Below are 22,732 nucleotides of genomic sequence, written 5' to 3' on the forward strand. Positions count from 1 at the left end.
TAACTAACCTAAAACTAAATTGATGACTCATGGATGGCACAAACGCAGGATTCCGCCAACGATTTTGGCTTTTAGCGGGATAAGTCATTTACCATTAAGTTTAATATTTCAAGCTAATCGTCACGCCACCACGGTAAAAGGCCGGGGCGAGAAAATGCAGAATGCACAGTTACGGTCCAAACTTAAATGAGGAAAAGCATTTTCCCTACTTAAGAGAGGAAAAAGCCCAATAACAAGAGCCAGCCTTAAGTATCCATCAATGTGATGGAAAAAGAAGGTGTAATGTCTTTTAGGAGTGCTAATAGAGTGTTAATGCTTGCTCGTAAATCAGTCAAACACGGTGCAAGTGGGAAAAGGTGGAGACAAGGCCATCTTGCTCATTAAAAAGGCTCAAGTATGCATTTTCCACACAATGTGAGCGATTGCGGATGAAGCTGGAGCTATCGTTTAGCGTAGCACTTACGAAAAGCAATGGGTGACATCGGCCTTCTTAAAAGATAAGTGAGCTTCCTTTTCAAGCCAGTTCATACTTGAACATTGGGATCTATTCCAATCGGAGAAAAAATCGAATTATGCACAGGGTGGTTGTGTTGTAACAATGCCCTTCCGGAAAAAGGCTATGGAGCTTCCGACCACTGATGATCAGTTCTAAAACAGACAGCCGAATAAATATACTAAATCGGTCCAAACCTTTCCTTTGTTGCAGGTCAGCCGCAATGTGTTTACCGATTACACAGCTGCTTTTCAGAAAATAAACGCCCAGTGACCGCCAAAGTCTGCTAAAATCTGGTTTTTGAAGTTTGTCACATCTACCGGCCACTTTGGCAGGATTAGAATTCACAGACAGAGGTACCCCCCCCCCCCCCCATTGCCCAATTCCACAACGATTATATTTAAATGTTAGCGCAACAATTCATTCCGGTCCAGTCGGCTAAGTGACTCACAAATTACGTACGCAAGCATTATGAGGCATGGACCGTAATCAAATAAGCTTACCTGTACATTATCTGGATCATATAATGAGAGCCATTACAAGGTCGTGATCCTTCATTTTGAATCCATCCTACGAGAGAAAGTAATGTTGAAATAAATTGCGTCATCAAGTTTCTGATATTTTGACCCAAGTCCAATGTTTTTTTTTGATTGTTGACTTTCAACCGGCGTGCCTAATGAACTGTCCCGTGAGGCTGTAGAAAGGCAAAGGTCGAAAGGTGATTTTCGAATGAACTTTTTTTTATCTGAAGTTGAATTTGTACTCGCAACATGCCAACCTGCTGAGGATTGTAACGCTCCACTTAATGGGGAAGGAAATAGGACAAAGTGGGAATTTCAGATGCATCAGAGCCTCTTTGTCGGACTGGAATGTGCCGTGCGTGCCTCTTCCTCAGTCGGTTGGACCGTGGACCACCCTGGGCAAAGTTAGCATGCAGACACCGCAAATTGCTTGCAGATTTTTCACACATAGCAAGGTGCGGCTTTTCTCAACTCAGATGAGTACAAGCCATTCAGGATGTTAATACCTAACTTGCTTGCCACAGCAACAGAGTGTGGCTTGTTTTGGCCTACTTTGGGTTTTTTTTTGCCCCCTAATTTAAAATGTAATCATGTGATGACTAACCAGAGTAGTAGTAGTGGTGAAGCCCGTTCTAAATACGCAGGATCCCTGGAAAAACTTTTTTTTTTTTTTTTTCTTCACACACCTGCTAGCTATATTGTACTTGCTCTCAGTTAGCTAAGGTCAAGGGGATGTGGTCATGCTCTGTGTGGGGTCAGGGACAGGAGGGGACAACAGAGTCCCACCAGCACCGAGCTGCACTAATGAAGGACCGTGCAGCCTGTGTTTTAATTGGTCTAATGAGATGCAGCGCCACCTCAGCGAGGTCAAATGACACAGAAAGAGACAAAAAAGGGTGGAGAGGCCTCAAGTGAGGCATTGTGGACCTGCGAAACTTTGTTTCCGATTTGAGCGAATATAATTACCATGGGATGATGGAGAACATGGGTATAAATTCTTAAGACAATAAAAAAATCGCTTTTATTTAGCGGGAAAATGTAAGCACAACTGAAGTAAACCCAAAAAGGAATGCATTAATTTAGACAATATTTGTAACAAAAAAAATGAGGTTGGAGTTTTTCTAATTAATAGAAACACCTGTAATTTAATAAATGCATGCAAACTATTTTAGATATTTTGCGTGTCATCTTAGCTTTTTACATATAATATTGGAAATAAAGTGAATCATTTATTCCTGCAGGATGCTTTCATATAGAAATGACTGGGGAATCATGACACATTCATATTTTAACGTAAAAAAGAGACATGATCATTTTGAAGACAAACCATTTATGACTTTATACTCGAAGTATTTAATTCAACGCGAAGGCGACAAGCGCAGTTTGACTTCTCCGCTGCACACTGAAAGAGTTAATCCCAAATTGGCACCCGTTCCTCGGTCAGACGTGCAGAGAATAAAAAAAAGAAAGAAAAGAAAAGAAATCACCTCGCGCTTTAAAAAAATAAAAAAAAATCAGCTATCATCGCGAACGCTTTGAATCCAGCCAATATCGAATAAGTAAAAAAAAAAAAAAAAAAATGTTCGTTTCACGTAATATACACCGCATCAATCATTCCACGGTAACGCATATTTCAGAAGCGCAATGTTTTTACAAATGCGGACTTCTGGCTATTATTCGCTGTGCAAGCTTTCACTGTGACAACCGAAACGGAGCAGATGAACACGCGAATCATTTTCATGACACACACATAAGGTGCGTATCTGCAAGTGTGTGAGTGTGTGTTGCGTCGCGCTGACTGACGAGCGCGTTTATGTCGTGGCACCAATTGGGGTCGCTTGCAAAAAACTTAAATCATGGAAGGAGGGGAAAAAAATCAAATTCTCTTGATGTTTTACTGGCACATAATCGATTATGTATATATATTGTGTTCCCGTTTGCACAAATGGGTCATTTTTTCTGAGGGCTGCATTTTGAATGTCATTTCTTTCAGTCAAACAATGAATTTATCTCAATGTTTGATTTAAAGACAGTGTGACGCAAACCCTGAAGTCAATATGAGATGAAAATAAACCGTTATTTTTAGGCTTTTAAAAAAAAAAAATCATATTGGAAAATCACTGTTTGGAAGTGATGCTAAATCCAAATGAAGTATTCAATGCGTTTGGCCTAATTTAATTCCCAGGTAGAGGGATTAACCTCAAGTCACCTTCCATGTGTTGTTTCTATGAGCTCCAGGACCCTATTGAGCGGATCAACCCAAAGTAGACACGCTGATCTAGCGCTCACCCACGGAAGGGTTCCACTTTGTCATTTTACTCCCACAAGGTTTGGCACTTTGCACTTACGTGATGTTTTCAGGCAAGTAGTATGACTAAGGAGAATGACTACAGCCCCCTCTTGAAGTCAAATTTCTGTGACATTTGAATGGTGGCGTATTTGCATTTTGGCAGAAAGCCGTCATTTAGTTTGAAAGGCCGACACAGGAATCGTATTCAAGTGCCAGTTTATCTCATGTCGTAGAGGTTCCGGGTTTTTCTTCTGGCAAGGAAAAAATGAAAATATCTGAATTTGTCTATGAAGCCACCTTGGCGCCACACACATTTCACAATGAGACTTGTGAATCCTTTTTTTATTTATTGACGTCTATTGTTGCTTTAACGACTTTGGCATCAGTCAGACTGAAGGAAATTGAAGATGAATGCGGAGGTGTGACGAGTGAGAGTCAGTCGGTTCTCCGCCAGGCCCGTGTTGCATTTGTGGCCCTTTGGTCAAGCTCTCGGAATCGCAACAATTGCTTGCTTTATGCATACAAGTTCCTGCGTTTGCTTAAATCGCCATTTCTACTGTTTAAATAAAAATTTCAAGCAAACCGCAGCATGTGACCTCAATGTTGTTTTTGGACTTTTGCAAGAGTCAGCAGAGTCTAATGAAAATGAATCACAGCGGTTTTCGACATTTTGACATTAGCAGGAAACCATTTGTAACATCAGATGTATTTTATAATTATTGCTTCCAGCAGTCTGTTGACCGTTGTTTTTTTCCCCCCGGGGTTGTTTCTTTGCAGTGGACCGGACAGACTTGAATGTTTTTTTTTTCTCATCTATGATATGGATTGAACCAGTTTCTACCTTCAGACTAGTTGTCTTCAATGCAGGTGCAAGCCTGAGCGACTTGCCTGGCAATGAGGCAACACGGCAGCCGGCGCCGCTCGCAAACTGGTTCCCCCAAAATTGTCATGGGACATTCGGAGGATGTGTGTAATTTTCAGATTCATAGGCGGCACATCACACTCTGCTGAGCATTTATCTTGTGTGGAAACAGCCGAGGCAATTTCATTTTTTTCCCCCTCCCTTGTTGCCTTTCTCCGAAAAATCTGTTACCGTATCTGCATTTTAGCGCGCCTCCCCCGACTGTATCGGTGCCTCGAAATCATTTGGCCATTCGTGCGTATGTGTGCACAGTCAGAGCTTGGGCTGGCTTGGGTTTGTTTCCCCCCTTCTTTGTTTGCTGTGGTAAACCCACGAGCAGCTGCGGGTGGTGCTGGTCTGGAGGGATTCTGAAGCTGTGTGTCCGTCTCTGTGCCATCCTCTGCCAAGGTGGCATTATGCAAGCAGGGCGCCTGGTAGAGGGCGGGTGGGGTGGGAGTGATGGCAGCCATACTAAAGATGGAGGCAGGCTGAGGGCTGCGGGGGAGATTGGTGCAAGGGAAGACTTACTCCCCTGAACTTTGTCTCTGTGTCAGAGTGGAACTTGTCGATTTGGCAAATTGCACGACGTTGGACAAGGCTGCACACTCTCTGCCCCCCCCCCCCCCCCGCCCCCTCCCTCCTTGCTTTCTCCATCTCATTGCCACCCTCCCTCCCTTCTCTCCACCACCATGCACCTCTCCCTCTGTCTCTCTCTCTCTCTTCCCTCCCTTTCAGCTCTTGAAGCTAACGCATTGGCTGAGCTACAGGCGTGGCGTTGCCAAATAGGTGGGCCTTACTCGTGCTGGCAAAGGCTCAAGCAATGGTTGAGGAAAGAGCGCGGCGAGGACGAGAGACTGCGAGCGGGAAAACAGAAAGAGAAAGAGAGAGAGAGTTGGAGAGAAAAGGGGAAAAAAGAAGCGGCACTCGGCTTTGCCAGCGGTCGTATGCGCTCGTCCAACATTGATTCGACTCTCTTTTTTCTCCCCCCCCCCCCCCCACCCTTTATTCTGGGCTGTGCTCTCCCTGCCCCCCCCCTCTTGCCTCGGTGTGTATGTATGTGTGTGTGTCTTGCACCGGGCCCAGGGATCAGAACAGACACCACTACCAATTTACTCCTTGCCAAGGATTTTTTTCCAAGTTTTTTTTTTTTTTGGGGGGGGGATGCACAACGGATCGTTGAATTTTTTAAGTGCATCATCTCTGTTGTATTTTTTTTTTTTTTGCTATCCCACAGTGCAATACTTTTAATTATTCTATTTTTACTGGACAGTCCTTTTTTTTCGACTTTTGCCAAATGACCTCTTGGCCAAGTTTCTTATTGCAGTGAAACCTGAACTTTTTCCCGCTTGAATTTTTGTTTAAAAAATCGGAGCCACTGCGGCTTATTCTGCTAATTATTTTTGACATTCCCTCCGTTTTTTTTCTCTCGCCTTTAGTTCTCCATTCTTTGCCAAACCAGCACTTGCTTTACATTGGGGAGCGTGTGAGGAAAAAAAAAAAACTGTTGCAGGAGATTTTTTTTTTCACTTTAAACGCTGTGCCAAATTTATGATGAGAGTGCAAAATGGTAACTACCAGGCCGTCTGTCTTCTTCTTGCAGTGTGGTGTTCTGTGACAATTTGTGTTTGCTTTCAGTTTGTTGTGGAAATGTGAGGCTGCTCGGAGCTCCTTTGCATGATAGCACAGACAGGAAATGGTATGGCCGATCTTTTAGCAGCACATTTCAACAGTGGTCTTGTGGCGGCAAAACTTGGCGATGCTGAGCGACCGGTGTGTGGCAAGGCTGGCACGGGAACGCTATGGCGAGATCTGGGCTTTGTTGCCCAGAGATATGTAGTGAAGGTATTATGGTTCAGCAGAATCATTTCTCTTTTACGACAGAAACTGGCAAGTGTGCACCGGCTGACATTTCCCAGATTTTGAAGTGACTCTTTTTGTATTTGGATTATTATTATTTTTTATTTAGTTGTGTAAAAGGAACCAAAGGATTTTTTTTCTCCCAATTTAAATTATTATTTTTTTTAATTTATTTTAATTTTAATACTGTTCTGTGATTTTGACAATGTGTTGTTGGTCATTTAAGTTAAATGCATGTTTCTAGATTTTCATTGCATACGTGTTCCTTTTGTTCTCAAATAAAAAAAAAATCTTCTCTCCTCTCTTTCCCCAGGATGAATTTCATCCCTTCATTGAGGCCCTCCTCCCCCATGTCCGTGCCTTCTCGTACACCTGGTTCAACCTGCAGGCCCGTAAGCGCAAGTACTTCAAGAAGCATGAAAAGAGGATGACCAAGGATGAAGAGCGCGCGGTGAAGGACGAGCTGCTGGGAGAAAAACCCGAGATCAAGCAGAAGTGGGCCTCGCGCCTGCTCGCCAAGCTCCGCAAGGACATCCGGCCCGAGTTCCGCGAGGACTTTGTGCTCACCATCACGGGGAAGAAGCCTCCCTGCTGCGTGCTGTCCAATCCCGACCAGAAAGGAAAGATCCGCCGCATCGACTGCCTCCGTCAGGCCGACAAGGTGTGGAGGCTGGACCTGGTGATGGTCATCCTGTTCAAGGGCAGCCCGCTGGAGAGCACGGACGGCGAGCGGCTGGTCAAGTCGCCCCAGTGCTCCAACCACGGCCTGTGTGTCCAGCCGCACCACATCGGAGTGACGGTCAAAGAGCTGGACCTCTACCTGGCCTACTTCGTCCACACACCAGGTATGCAAATTATTCGCAGTCGCACACTAGCTCCCCTAATTAGCGTCGACACACAAAACAATCTGCGCGGCATAATCTTAAACATGTCTCCGAGATTGATATGTATTTCTGGTTTTAAGAGATTTTGTGAATTTAACAGTCGGGATTAAAAGCCGTGTTTACCTAGGGACGTGTTGGCATGGGTACATTTGTTGGAGTATTTGCGCGCAAATTTTGTCTCAATCCAAACGTGCGCCATCTGTAAACACGAGCATCTGCAGACCTGTTTATCTGCGTGTGCATGCATGTGTATGCGTGAATTTGGGTGCCCGCGCGCAGCAGTATGTCATGTGTCTATAATCCATGTGAATGTTTTGATGAGATTGGTGTGTATCAGTAGCAGTGTGATGTGCATGGCTTTCTTTTTTTTTTTCTATTTGTGTGTGTGTGGCGGGCGGGCGGGAGAACGCAGTGACAGCTGGCCTGATCCCAGGTAGTTTAAGAGACAGGGAGAGTCCGCCTGTCTGTATCCTCAGCCTGAATGAATCCAGCTCAGCTTTTTTTTTTTTTTTTTCCCCTCCTGCAGCCAGCACGCACTCATACACACACTTTCACCCGTTCACACACACCTCGACTTCCGCTCTTCAAAACAGACTCCACTGTGAAAGAATTGAAGAATGGGGACAAATATGGTACTTTGAGAAAATGAATTAACTATAGCGTTGCCTTCTAAACTAATGGTACAGATAAATGCCATAACAATATTCACCATGTATTAGTTTATTTGTCGCATCTGCCAAATGCAAAAATGAAAAGCAATGAAAATTCCATTTTGGTATTCATTGTATCTATCTTGAGAAATGATCATTTTTACTTGACGTGCATCTCGAACCAAGTCAAAATAATTATTAAATCACATTATTTTCATATTTAAATGCTGTTTGTTAGAATAAATGCAATCCATCAAAATAATACAAAACAGTAAATGTGCATTGTTGGTTTTGCACGTATTTAAAATTTGCACAGAATTTTTGCAAATTTTACACACACTCACACACGCTGGCCCTTTTATTATGATCCCAGTTTCATTTACCCCAGACTGGCCTACAGTTACCGGGCCTTAATTCTTCTACTTGGCAGGGAGGTGCAGCCTTCCTCTGTGACAGAGAACCCATGCCAGGCTCTTTTCAGCCCAGTGTGTAACACTGCTTGAGTTTGCCGGGCCTCCGTGAGCGCCTCTTCCTGTTCCACAATGCGCCGTGGCCAACCGCGGCTCAGATTAGCTCCCAGCGCAGCCTGGTGCCCCTTCGAGTAAAGCCTTTATTTACCCAGTGCCAGAATCCGCCAGCCCAGTCAGTCACCAGCCGTTTGCATGCGCTGGAATAGACGTCATGGCTCTGCCGGGTGCTTACGTGAATTGTATTTAAGACATACGTAAGCATTGTGGGATAAATAGCTTTAATATTGATTATTATTTCTAAGAACAATTTTGCAGGCTTCCTCTTGCACAATGAGAACAGAAAGTGATTTTTTAATTTTTTTTTATTAATTCTAAGAAGATAAACACCTTTGATGCAGCGATTTTACACTTTTTATTCTTAGCGCCTGATCCCAGCATGTCCGCGTCTTTACGGAAGCTATCAGTTGCCAGGCCTGATGATTGGACCACATTCATCTCCCCCCCCCCCCCCGGCCAGCTCGTGCTGAAAGTGTTTCAGCACTCTTGTCCCGCTGATGTCACAGTCGCCAGCTGCAGGGGAGGCTCTGCTTTCAAGTGGTATGATTGACAGGACAGCAGATCCTCCCTCGGTTTAACCCCTCGTCTGTGGTGGCTTCTCTGCTTGTTTTTCCAAAATTTCCAGAATCACGCCCTCCGAGCGAGGATTTTACACTCTGCGTGACTGGACGCATTAAAATAGCTCCAGCAGCTCAAAACAGCAGTTGGATCGGCACTTGTGCGCTGCAGCTGCAACCTTACACTAGCAAAGAGGCTTTTTTTTTTTTTTTTTCCCCCCCTTCTTATGATGAATACATACATGGTCATGATTTATTTTCTCCTCCATATTTTGCATCTGAAGACTATTAAAAAAAAAAAAAACATTCCGCAATATGTGTGAAGTAGAGGACATGCGGCGGGAGTTTTGTCTTTGAACACGTTTATGGAAAGTAACGTTTGGCTCACCATTCGGGCTCCGCTTTGGCCCAGAAGCTCAGATCAGGTCATGTTCTTCGAGCAAAATGTTCCGTATTTGTCATTCTTACTCATCCACAGAGTTCCAGCATTAGTCATGTTCTGAGTCCGAGCTGTCTGACTTTCATTACTTATGATGAAAATACCTTTACATTCCCAAAACCAACGTGCGTGTTTTATGTGGACATTTTGGAAGCGAGAGCGCCGATATTCTGGCTTGGGTCCGTAACCGGGGTGCACACAGAGCGATGAGGCGTGTTGACACCGACGGAACCCGCATTCAAAAACGCTGCTGGTCAGACACGTTTCCTTCTCGTGTTGTCATTTTTGAGTAATGGGACCAATGGAGGCCGAACTTCTCCGTGGCAGGAGAGTGACGGCGACACTGAAGCAGCGTTGCATAGGGCCCCCAAAACTTGGCTTCTTTTCAGAGAAGTGTGTGTGTCTGTCTGACTGTGTTGCCGTGCGCAGAGTAGAAGGAAACGGTAAACGGATTATAAATTCTCGGAATAAATCTTCGGAAAAAAACGTATGTATGCACGGTCCGATCTTGTGACCTGCTTTTTTTTTTTTTTTTTTTTTTACACGTGACATTCCTTTGCAATATTCTGTCGCTGTGACTGCAAGTCGACACACTGCTGGAAGCCCAAGCCGCTTCACATGCACTGTAATTATCCAGTTTAGTGAATAAAAGAAGACCCGATACACGTAATGCCGTGTGTATGATTAAATGAAATTAAATTTAGAAACAAAGGTCAAGTTTTTGTACAAATAGAAAAACCCGCTGTAGCAGAAAGTGATTATTGGATTACCTTTATTTCCTAATTTCACTGTACAGTAGTTTCTAATTGTTTGTATAATTAAGGTTAATGAATAAATGCTATGCTCATCTTATGCTGTTGAGCGCCAATCTGCAGGGTTTTTTTTTTTTACTCAATTACCAAATGTGTTTAATCGCAATTTATTTATTACATAAATACGCTCAGTAAAATAAGATAACTGCGTTCATTCATACTGGTGCATTTATTTGACTATAAGGGATTTTTAAATAACAAAATAGTAGTAAATTGTTTGCTTTGTTGTCTCCGCGTGGGAATTTGCATGACTAGTCTGCGCCTTCTCTGTCCAAGCGCCAGGCCTGAAATCTGTCCGCTAAAAACATACCAAGCATGAGGGGCAGCTCGGCTTGTCCGCTTTCTGATCCCAGGGTCAGCAAACAGGCAGAGAGGGAAGAAGTCCATGAGTAGGAAGCAAAGACCAACGTCTTTGCCTTTTCCCAGCCGTTCCCTTCTAATCAGGCTCCCTCATTCCTTGTTCTCTCGGTCCGGTGGAGCAGAGCGTGACGAGACAGCCCGGTGTTTTGGAATGGCGCTCTGCATCCAGAAAATGGCACCGTAACATTAAATAGTGCAGATTTTATTTCTTTTATTTTTATTGTTTATTATTATTTCATTTGATTTTTTTTTTCAAATTTTAAATTCAGGAAAAAAATTAATTTAATAATATACAGACCAAATGTAATCATTCAAGTAAATCATCATAAATATTTCTAGTTCATTTCTTCCATCTTAACGGCAATAAATGTCCGTCATTGGATTTAGGACGATGCAGAGCGTGGATATAAGGTAAGAAGAAAAGCTTGGTATAAAGCTGATGCAGAATGCCACGCTGAAAACAAAGGGAGAGGGAGGGCAGATATTCAGGCTAGTGGCGCCGCTTGGCAGCATTTGGCACCCGAAGCCGCTGCTTCGTTTAGAAGATGCCAGCTTTTCAAACCGACACACAGTCCCTGCCAACTTCTCTCCTTCTGATCCTTTCTCCCGCTTTCTCTCTGTCTCTCTTGCTTACGTTCGCTCTCATTTCATCACTTGGGTTTGCCATTGCTTTGTTTACGTTTCTCAACTCTGTGCATCCCTCGCGCCCTTTACGATTTCTCCTATGGATGTTTCACACCTATGGCTTGCAAGAAATTTGAGACTCTCATTGTTGAAACAAATCTTTGATTCACTTTTTGTGTGAGGAGAGATTATTTTAAAAGAAAAAGAAAGCATATTTTCTACTTCCTTTGCTTTTTTTTGGCCCCAGCAATGGTCCTATTACATTTAGTCAGGTCCGAAACAAAATGGCGGTTCGAGTCTCTCTCTCTCTCTCTCTCTCTCTCTCTCTCTCTCTCTCTCTCTCTCTCTCTCTCTCTCTCTCTCTCTCTCTCTCTCTCTAAATTTATTAAATGATGAATTTGGGCACACATACTTTTGTGTATATGTATATATGTGTACGTTCATATATATATAGTACATATATATATTCTCACACATGCACTAATACAAAGGACAGGTGCCTGATGGACTTCCAGGAAGTGAGGAATGTGCATTATTATTGTAGCGGGGGCCAGAGACTTTAGATACGTGCCCATGAGTGATGAGCAAAATGCTAAACGCCGAGTTTGGGGGAAGACGGAATTACTCAATAATGATCAGAAAATTAGAGCCATTATTAGGGGGGGAGAGTAAACAGGCCTCTCAAAGTGTGAAAGGGCCCCATTCAGCTGGACCAGGAGCAGGACTCCTTTCTTCTTTTCATGGATCCACCCATGGCCTCGAGAGCCCAGCTTTTGTTTGCTGAAATAACAGAGTGAATATACGGGGTCCCATAGGGGGAGGCGGGGGGGGGGGTGTCTCTTCCCAGTGTGAATCACAGTATGGAATAAAGCCTCAGACTGTAAAGTACACCCCATACATAAAAGTCCTCGTTGGAGTTATCTATTCACAAAGTGATGCCCTTGTAAAAGTTCTAATCAGACTTGCCTACTGATTTTTTTTTTTTTTTGCGATGCATTTAAATGAGACCCGATGATATTCTGAAAGTCGTACATGCTAAAAGTCGGCGGTGGGCGGAAACCAGGCGCAAACTTCTGTTTGTTAGTGTGAATGTTGAAATGAATGGCATGAGAAATAAAAGCGCCGCATTTCTGAGCAGCTGAGCAGCAAATGTGTCACTCAGACAGTGATTTCAACTCTGAGAAAGTTCTCGGGTAGTTGAAGTTTCTTTGGAGTAATACTGTCACACGCTAGCTTTGTGCAGTAAATCAATAATTTTCTATTTATGATAGGTGACTCATTTGTCCCATATTTTTGCATCTTATGTATTTCTCTGACGGCAATTAAATCCAGGCAACAGCTCTCTGCTTGTGATAAAAAAAAAAAAACTGACAAATTCACTCACTTCTCTCTGTAAGATGAAAATATGATCCATATTTGTGTAAAAATTCTTGAACTGTGATTTAGGGTGTGCTCATCAAGTATATCATCTGTCAATGATCGTATTTTTACACAATCTACAGAAGTGTTGCCAAAGATTCATTGAGATAGACACATTAATGGGCCAGACCACCCCCAAAAAGAAAACCTCTGGTTATGAATCATAAAAAGGCCAACTGGTAGAGCCCAAAGAGATTAAAACAATGGGAACTCAAAGAAGTTGCGTAACTCTGCTAAGGCCAAAGTAAAGCATGGAGTTATTGTTTTGTTCAATTTTCAGCCAGGCAATAGTAGAAGGCCTTAGTTTGTTGGAAATTGCATCATCGCGCAGACAAACAAGTGTGTGGGGGGGGGGGGGGGGGGGGGTAGTTGGCCAAGGCAGTATAATAGTTTATTACTTTCTTGGCATGGCAGATAATAACAAAATCAGCCAACCTCTGAAACAAATTTGTTTGTTATTTTTCAAATTTTATAATTAGGTAAATTATACAGTATCAAATTGTTAATGGAATGTGAGGTGCATTTTTATAGGTTGAAATTTGGCCACAAGAGCAAAGTTAGTAAATTGGTCCAGGTATGCAATTTTTTTTTTTTTTTTTTATCAAGACGAATCTGATTTTTTTTAATCCATTTTTTATATTATTATTATGACTACTATGATGATGATATTATTATATAATCTTATTTTTAAGAAAATGGATGAATAACTCAACATAGCGTTTGCTCATTAAGAAAGTATTACAAAGCCTCTCCCATGATGTCGCATTAAGAATTATCATCATAATTTCCCAGTTACTCCCTTTTAAGTCCCAAACAGATTCTGCATTAAGAGCCGAGGTCAGAGCTTTAACACCACACATTAAATACTCAACCGATGTATTTTCCTGCACATCACCCCGACTCTGGAACTCTCTCCCCCAGTCTGTCTGTGACTCACCCACACTCCCCATATTTAAGTCCCGTCTAAAAACTTACCTCTTCTCCCAAGCGCATGACCTCCCCTACCCATAACTGGTTTCCTCTTCTTAAGTTTACCCGATTGTTTCCTCCCCGTCCCCCTCCCCTCATGTATGTCTTTGCCTTGTTACCTGTAAGCGTCTTTGGGTGTTTGAAAAGCGCTATACAAATTTAATGAATTATTATTATTATTCTTATTAATCTCGCCGTTGCATGTGAGTTGTAGTTGAATTAGCATTCATAGGCATGCGCTCGCATCCCCTCTGCTTTCATTTCTTTACCGCAATCTGCTTTTCCTCTTAAAAGATTAAGCCAAACTCCCGAGTGGCTCTCTGTAAGTCGGCCGGAGTCCGGCGTGTGAAGTATGTTTTTTTGGGTGTCGCGCATGTCGAAGAGTGTGCGCGCGCCGCCATGCATAAACTCATAGGAGCTGGCCGTGCAACAACAAACACTTTGCATTCGAGCGTGCGATGGTTCTCTCTGGACCGCCCCTCACTCACCCGACACCTGAACCCACGTTGCACCTGATGCCTACACACGAGGCCCGAGTGTATACATGAAAAAGAAAATGCAAGCAAACATCTACGTGCACTCGTTTAAGCCATCTGGAGCCTCGCAGGTCATGAATGAAGTGTAAATTAGGCCTTCATTAGAATTGGAAAAATGGCTTTTTATATAATGAAAATCCTTTTTAGGAATTATGGCTTTTATACAGTCGTACCTTTTCGGCTCTCCTTAATTAGTCAGCAATGGCTTTGAGGATGCTATTTTCCGTTTAAGTGCGACCATCTGATTGGTTTATCGCAAGCGTCTCTACTTGAGCTTCTATTCTTTTTACTCGACGTCCTTCAGGACAAACGTTCAAATCAAACGCACATTGATGCATGCCTAACATTGCAACTGAAGAGGGGAGTGAAGGTAGCGCGCTTCGTGTTTATTTAGCAAGACGCACTGATCTCGAGTATGCCATTAAAAGTAAGGGAAACAATTTCCCAGTAAGCCGATGAGGGAGGAGGGAAAGAAAAGATAGGGGCTTTCTGATGCATCTGAAACACATGTTGGTTTCAGAAAAAAAAAAAAGATAGTTCCATGAAAGCAGATTGACGTAAACTGGTTCCATGGAAGCAGTGACATTTGATTCTTTCAATAGCTCGGCTAAAAACCGTCCAATAAGGTTCGACTGCTCCCAAAAATTTTTTTTAATAATAATGAAAATAGTAATTGTGTTAATTGTGGCAAAAAACTACAATCAAATCAAAAAGGACTCATTTATTACAGGGTGTGATTAAAAGCAGGAGCACTTTTTAACGCCACCTGTCGAGTCTTAGTAGGCCATCGTTGATGTGGCATAGTAACTGATACGTCTTTCTCTTCGGCGAAACGACTCCAAGACAACTTTAATCTTCGATCATCAGCACTATACGTCATAGCAACATGTGTATGTTGGTAGAAACGGGATACATGAGAAAAAAAAAAGGACTCGAGATCACGATGGATGATAGCAACCGAGCTCTCATTGTGCTGGAAGATTTTTATCAGTGGTTTTGGCTCAACGAACGCTAAGATCCCCCCTAAAAATGTTTTCTCCAGACTTCAGTTTTTGTTTCTGTCTTTAGTCTCTGTTTGGCTCTGACTGTAAAGCAAATCCAAACAAGATCGTATTCACAGCAAAGGCATCGGGAATAGAGTCCCTTTCCCTCTCTGCTTTGGACTTAAGTGGTTTTCCTCCAGCAAGACCTAAACAAACTTGCTAATGTGATTACTACAAAGCCGAGGTTTCTGTTTTGGATACGTGCTTTGAAAATTTCCCTCCATCTTCTGATAGAGTGAAAGATTCAAACGTCACAATCTGGCAGTTGGGAAGGGAAATCCTTCTGTTACCAACCACGATTATCTGAGCAATCTAAAGATGGTTTACACTGAGAGCTACTGTTTCTCTCTTTATAGTCTTGTGTTAATAAGTAATCAAAAGTGTCTCATTTGTTAGTGTTGTTTGGTCTCGCTTTTATGGCAGCTTTGGTTGGATAATTTTGACTAGCAAATTTTTGATGCAGTTGTATAATTGTTTTCAATGAGCTTTATGGAGTGCAAGTGATAAATACAGTAGACCTTGTAATTTATCGGCATAACAACCAGGCCTGATTTTGAATTTATTATTGTTTTTATTTTATTTTTTTTATTTTTATCCCGGGGGAAAAAAAGAGATAAATATAAATAAACATACATATAACATTTATATAAATATATATAATCTAAAAAAAATCAATAACTAGGGCATTTGAAACGTTTTTTTTAGTCTATGAAAAAAAATTAAAATTTGAGTCTATGGTTCACTCAGCCAGTTAACGCTTTGACAGAACAACGCAAACGCTCACACCCGCCACCATTTAGATCGGCATGTGCTCTGTAAGCCTGTTATTAAAAAGAAGCCTTGATGTGGTCGCTGGGTGGCAAAGCGTTGTATCACGACGACTTTCACTTTCTGACTACAATGGTTCCTTCTTCCCTCCTTTTTTTTTTTTTTAGTCATCTCCATCTGGACCCTGTCTGGACCCATTGAGTGTTACAACCTCATAATACCAAATTGGTTGTAATTCCTGTATTGTTTGATCATTTAGGAGCTCGACTTTAGAAAGTGTGCAAAAAGAGTCCATGCGCTCACACATGTTATGATTCAAAAGGTGTTTGAGTTCTTTGGCCTTGCGGCACTTTTGGAGTCAACAGGTAAATCCTGTTTCCATCAGGCCCAAGGCTGTGCTCATTTCTTATTTTGTGTACGAATACCCCTCCCTGGCTCGTCTTACTTAAATCAACCCGCCATCTCCTCCTAATCTTGTGCAAGCACTCGACCACGTGTTGATGTCTCGGGCTACAGTGCCAGATTCTGTCTATATTTTTCAACTTACTGCACGCATAAAATCTTCACTGCTTTGCTATGTGTTATCTTGCGGCGCAGACCGTGGGGTCAATTAAGTTGACAAATGCGACGCAGAAGGGCACGGTGGCACTGACACGGTTATTTCAATATTGAGTGACACACTTTGCCCGAACAGTCAATGTACTATTTTTTTTTTAGCACTAGCTTGACTGTTCTAGATTGGAAAGTCCTCAAATTTATCAATGCAGATTTTTGCTGGACCGGGAATTTCCTATTGATTTCGTAACTACTATCTTTTAGTGTGCAAGCATATTTTTCTTGGAAATCCTGCCGCGACATCCTCAAGGGCAAAGATTATTACTTGACTTCTGATTCATTCACTCACAGACAACTTTTATAATCTCACTCACACATTATTGTAATTATATTTGATCCTTATGGGAATATATGTTAAAATTTATATTCCAGATTGGATTTATTTTCAATTTTGTCCTTAGTATACTTTCAAAGGATTATTATATTACCTTGTATATCAAACTGACCGATGTTTACGATGTTCCAGCTGCAGCGCGTCTTTCTTCGTCCCCCCCCCCACATGCATTTAGAGACCTAAAGACCAATAGTACTGCAGTGTTCTCTCTCATTCCATCTGTTCTCCTGGTGTGAGTATAACTTACAGTAGCGTGGAGGGTCTCTTGAGGTCAGAGAACAAAAATCACAAGGACATGTGGAATGCTGAAAAATGGCCAGTACAAACAGGCAGGCCTGGCTCTCCATCTGTGCAGAGCTCAGTAACCACCAACTACGCCACCACTATCCAATAGAAGCTAAATTGATTTGTACTTTTAGCCTCTAAAGGCCAGATCAAGAAATTTCACAGGATAAAAAAGAATAGCTAACAATGGGTAAAAAGGCAAGCATAGCATTTATATTAAATGTAGGAATAAATCATGACGTTTGATGACTCATGTCTGGTAACTTTTCATAATTCAATAATAATTCTTCTAAAAAGTGATTGCAGTATATGAGGAGCTGCTGCTTGTGAGGTTTAGCGACCTCAAGATTGTCTTAGTCATGCAACTGATTTACGCTGAGATTTTTTGTGATGAGTCGCTCGACGAGATGACAAATAGCATTGTTTCATATTTTGTTTTACTTTACGTCTCGGGGCTCATTTTGTATATAATCAAGCTATTATCGGGCTTACCGACCCAATGGCAATTTATGAGGCTCGGTTTCTCTCCTTGGCACGAGTCCACAACAATGGAAAGCATGTGGGTCCAGCAGGGCGCCAAAGCCACACAAAATGAAGGGAGCAGTTTGGGTTTCACCTCCGAGCTGCAGAAGAGAGAGAGAGAAAAAAAAGGGGGGATGTGAGGGCAAAAGAGAAAACAAACACAGTGGGATTGTTGAATTATGGGTAAAGACAGCTGAAGCTGACCAGGTTTGGCCTCCATGGTACAGTGGGGGGGCCTTATTGAAAAACAAGAAGTCCATGACTCAGTCTCAAGGCTGTCAATTTTTTTTTTTTTACCCCCAGACATTGTAGAAAAACATATGCAGTTAGATAAAAAATAGAACACCTTTAAAAACATCAAACTTCAGAGTTCAATATGGTCATGCAAATGTTCCACGTATCCTCACTGTTATTGCCAAAAATGGAGGAGGCGGAGAACTGTGGCGAGCGAACGAAAGGAGAGATCTCTCCTCACATTTGCTATCAATTTAGGGCACTGAAAATAAGCACCAGGTTTCACTGGAACCGTGTGGAACACCAGGAATGTTTTTCTGTATAAAATTTTAGGGGGGAGGTGCAAGGTTGGAGGAGAGCGAGAGAAAATACTGCTCTATAGTGGGGGAAATAATGACAAAAATTGGGACGAGGCAAAGTTAAAAAAATAAAAAAAGCGATTGTGGTTTAGTAATAGCACCTTGGGTCCAGATGTGAAGCCGTCAAACCGGTGATGTGAAACTCAGACAGTTTTTGGGGATACGCTGACCCAGTTGACCTCAAAGAACAGAGCCCAGGACTCCAAAGTGTGATTTTAATTTTAAATATGATCGAAATAGCATCTATGGTGCCTTCCTTTTTCAAACCTGCAGCTCCATTTGTGTATGTGATGGTGTCAGGGTCTGCTGGAGCGACCGGAGACTCCCTCAGGGGTCTTGCTAGGAAGAGAAATCAATACTAGCTGCGACATTCCTGATTTCTCCAGAATTTCGACGTCTGGAGTTGCGTACTGAAGCTTTGCCACACTAAAAGTCTCGAAATGTGTCATCCACCAGTGTTGGATCAACAAATGCTTTTCGAAGCAGTTTGGATACATGAGGTCGAGACTCCAATTGAGCGGTTGACCCTCGGGCAAACCGGCTTCACCCAACTCTTCCCATCGACAAAGTGCTCCTGTTATGCTGATAGAACCAGTCAAAAAGGACTTGAAACAAGGAAAGAGTTTAAAGAGCGAGCAGGCGAGAGTGGAGAAGGGAGGGGGGGGTGTTAGGAGACAGACCAGATGTGTCTTTTGTTTAGATTTGAACGGAGCGGAAAGGAGGGGTGTAGGAGTTTAGAAGGCAAAAGAGAGAGCAAAACCAAGTGGGAGTGTGATTTTTTTTTTTTTTTTTTTGGGGTACTGTAATGAAACCAAGCATTCATAGCTAAGCGGCTGAATGTGGGGAGAGCGGCTTTGCCATGCAGTGTGTTATTACCTACCAGTGAAACCACATTCATTATACTAATTGCTACAATGGTCCCGGCGGCTGTGGGCTGGAGGAGAGAAAAAAAAGAGAGAGGCTGAATTTTGAATATTTGTTAGGCTCATTGACTCCTAAATTCATTACATGTGTCATTATAGGTCATTGGGATGAGCTCCATTCTTTTAGTTACAAAAACCGCTGATCAGCTCGAAGCTTAGTTTGACCTCTAAATCACCAGCAGGTCAACATCGGCAGGAGTCCGTTAACACAGCATTCCTTTACAATCTCATGCCGAGGCTATTATATGGATATAATGACTAAAATGGTTGGAATTTCCTGCATTTTGCTACATAATAGTTGCGCTCTCAGCAGCTTGTGTCAATATTTTACTCCATGTGTCCAATGTATGCATAGTTCTCTCTCCGAGAAGGCGAACGCGATGACAGTTCGAATATGCGCCGTGGCGAACACACGGACGCTATCGGAGCTCAATCTGCTGAGTGCTGGGCCCAACTCAAATCAGTCTCCCCAAAATATTGCCAGTTGTGATCTGCAATATGGCCAGCAGTTGTTTGTAAAACATTAGCAGCACATTGCTGAATTCTTAAGTGCTCCTTCACGGGAAATGAAGGACTGAGTGACTTAAGGGGCCCTATTTTGGTAGGCTGTGCTTGGGTTGTCTTTTTTTGTGCAGGGGAAATGGTTAAGTTTGGCGTGTTTGTGAATTTGGTAGATGCGCTATGCCTCATAAAATACCAAAAAATGTTTTTTGCCACCCCAAAGAAAAAAAAAAAAATCCTAGCTCCGCCTGTGATTTGGACAGAAATGTTTTAGGAAAAACTCAGATTCATTTTAGCTTATGTTATTTTTGTGTTACATTTTCATATACAGTGTCATCACCAAATGGAGAATGCCCAGTAACTTACACGGTGGTCCTTTTATCATCACTTTCAATTGTTGGACACACTTTAGAAGCAATCATTCCCCTGAGCTATTATCATAATAGTGGCATCCCATTCCTCTTTACGGCATTTGCTACCTTGTTTCTACTACACAGGCCAGAAGAAACCTAGGAAGACTCTGGTCTGGCTATGTTAGCCAGTTTGGACAGCCAAAATAAATGTGAAACCCTCCCTCCAACCTCAGCCTTGGAAGTGTGCACTAGTGTGGTAGGAGACTCATGTTTGAAGGGAATTCCTGTATGTGGACTGGAGCACTCATGCAACACTTACTGTGCATTATGTTAAACTGTGTATTTACACAGGTTGAATGGGTGCTTCATCATGATGATTGATCACAGATTCCCGTCAACTGTCAGGTGGATTTTATGTCGGTTAGTCATAGCAGGGCGGCAGTGACAAGAAGTGGAGAGAAATCAACTGCTCTGAGATGATGTTGGCCCTGGCAACAGCACTCTGGCTCTACTTTGTCACTAAAGGTTGACAGCTCACGGATGATATCGCATTTCCTCGTGCTGGCATATTCCCCGCTTCGACCCCCCCCGCCCCCCTCTTAGTGCCCTGAGGTAGAAAGCGTGAGGTTGTGGCTCCGATTGTTTCTGTTACTGTGTGGAAATAGATGCCACACTGTGGCGAGGATCCCCACACCATCAAAAGAAGTGGGAAAAAAAGGAATTCGGCCTATTAAAGTAGAGAAAGTGCCTGGTAGGAATTAGCGAAGTAAATACCGCAAAATCGCAAGTGAATAAATCACGACAGACTTTGTTTTGGACCGAATAAAAATGACTGAGACGTAATAATTAGAATGTTAGTATTTATATGAAAAAAGAAATTTGAAGATGAAAAATAAATAAATAAAATACAAAAAATATTATGAAGAAAAGCAGAAAAAAAAAAAAAAAATTCAAGCAAAGGTTTGCTTACCGCACGAGTAGATTTTTATCACAGTGATGACAGCTGAGCTGCCCCCTCAATGTTTCCTTCCCTCGTTCTTGCTGTGGCACAGGGGGGCTCCCATGCTGGGTGCATTTGAAGTGGCTTTAGGGAGGCCCTGGAGCGTGCCAAAAGGTCAGAGGTTACAACAACTGGGCCTCCCTGGACCACCCTCAGTCACACGTACACACGTGCGTGCTTCATTACAACTCCTGGCAGGATCAGAGATCACTTCCAGATCTCCCCGACGTTTGACAACAATAAATGGCATGCTTGCTGTTGTTAGCCTGTAACTCATTGCAACACAATTCCAAAATGATAACTTTCATTTTGGTCTCGGGCCGTCACTATCGAGTATTCTCAGAATGGATTATTCTGTCGATTATTCCGATGAATCGAATCATCTGATACAATTTTATTTTGCACAAGTGTAAAACATTTTTCCCCTAATATCTCTATTATTTTTTTAATTTTTATTGTTTGGTATTGAAAAAACACCAACCCAGGATTATTATTTTTTTGTGTAGCTTTCAAAGAGGATGTTTTGCGCACAGAAGAATTTGTCAAGCATGCAGCAAGCTGTGAAATTACTCTGTCATTCATTTCACCTATCCGAGAAAAGCGGCATCAAAACCACTCGTTCAGCGGCCTCGTTCTTTCTTTTTTCTTTTGTTAAAAGACGCATGTCCGTGTTTCACGCTAAAGGATCAAGCACCCCGTCACCGGTGCCGCCCCTCACCTTGTCCCTCCCTCTCAGTTTAACATCTGTTTTCAGTAAGAACCAGTGAGGGAGTGTCGGACTCTTAAAATTAATTAGCGTATTACCAAATGCTTGAGTGAGAGAAGACCTCGTTAGACTCCTGTTACGAGTCTACACGGTGTAGCGCAGTCCCAAGAGAGACGGAGATTATTTATCACAGGACCAATTAGAGTCGGACGTGAGGTCACTGACCTTATGTCTGGCCTCATCAGCTCCCGTGTCACCTAACCGGGGGAGATGAGAAGGGGTCGGGGCTATCTTGACATCGTGACTGTGTGACGATGATATTTCTATATTCGCTCCTCTTAATTGATAGTTAGGGACAGTTATGCGGAATTTTGATCATATAATCAATTAGAACCAGAGTCTTGAGCTTCCTTCCACAATACAAAACACATCAATTTAAAAAAAAAAAAAAAAATGTTTGTGAAATTTAGCCATTTGTGACCTTGCGGGATAGAAACAATGGTTCTAATTAAGACTTTCCCTTTTTTTTCTTCCATGTTTGTGCTCCTGACCGTCTGTTCTGGTTGCCCGTCCAACAGGTAAGAGACAATCCCACAAAGTGAACCTTTCCAAATTCTCATCCCACCCTTCATCTTGAAGCGCAGCTTGAGAATGTTAATACCGCCTTCAATTTGGAGTGTTTTTATAGCATGTTGGATGAAAGCCCTGCTATTGTTTTGTAGTCTCTAATAATGCAGGCAGACAAATGTTTGAAGCACCCACTCCTCCTCTCCTTCTGTCAAGTCTCCATTACAATGCCTTAATTTGTTCACAGACAACATTTGCCCCCCCCCCACCCCCGCTCACCCACCACCATTCCCTTGTCTCGCAAACTAAACTCTCTCTTTTTCCTTCTCCTATCTCCCATCTCTCCTGCTCCTCCTCCTCCTTAACATTTGGCCTAGCCCACCGCGTCTCCCTTTTCCAGATCCCTGCTTCTTCTCTCCACCCTCCTCTCGCTCTCAGCCCAGTTCTGTTTGCGTGTGTTTACCTCCATCGTTCCACCAGATGGTTTGTGTTAGGACTCTACATTTGACAGCTCGGCTCTTTTTTTTCTTTAATATTTTTATAACACCACACGGATCGCTCAGACCTGTAGAAACACACAAGAAAAGCAAGCAGGGGGGTTGCAAGGAAATTAAAATATGAAAAATCCCGCTGGATTAATAATTCTATGCAATTATTGTGTCAAGCCAAGGGCAGTAGTCAGA

The 22,732-nt window shown here is 42.6% G+C and overlaps 1 protein-coding gene and 1 long non-coding RNA gene across 20 annotated transcripts in view; one reads left to right on the forward strand and one right to left on the reverse strand.

Annotated features, from left to right (window-relative positions):
- Positions 1-22,732, forward strand: part of nfixb (nuclear factor I/Xb) — a 93,972-nt gene that overhangs the window by 23,015 nt on the left and 48,225 nt on the right. For 7 of the 19 annotated variants that reach the window (XM_037256347.1, XM_037256350.1, XM_037256353.1 and 4 more), the window contains one exon: positions 6,376-6,907. In XM_037256347.1, the coding sequence (XP_037112242.1) occupies positions 6,376-6,907 (532 nt within the window). Of the gene's footprint in view, positions 1-5,050; positions 5,773-5,802; positions 6,048-6,375; positions 6,908-22,060; positions 22,279-22,732 lie in introns of those variants that run through there. The other 12 variants (XM_037256348.1, XM_037256358.1, XM_037256345.1 and 9 more) reach the window with 11 other exon arrangements.
- LOC119125658 lies at positions 10,085-10,744 on the reverse strand. Its single transcript, XR_005098510.1, has 2 exons — positions 10,590-10,744; positions 10,085-10,450 (listed from the first exon to the last, which is right to left on the reverse strand). It is a non-coding gene; the product is annotated as an uncharacterized LOC119125658 (long non-coding RNA).

Source organism: Syngnathus acus, chromosome 8 (genome assembly GCF_901709675.1).
Source record: "Syngnathus acus chromosome 8, fSynAcu1.2, whole genome shotgun sequence".
Taxonomy (NCBI): Eukaryota; Metazoa; Chordata; class Actinopteri; order Syngnathiformes; family Syngnathidae; genus Syngnathus; species Syngnathus acus.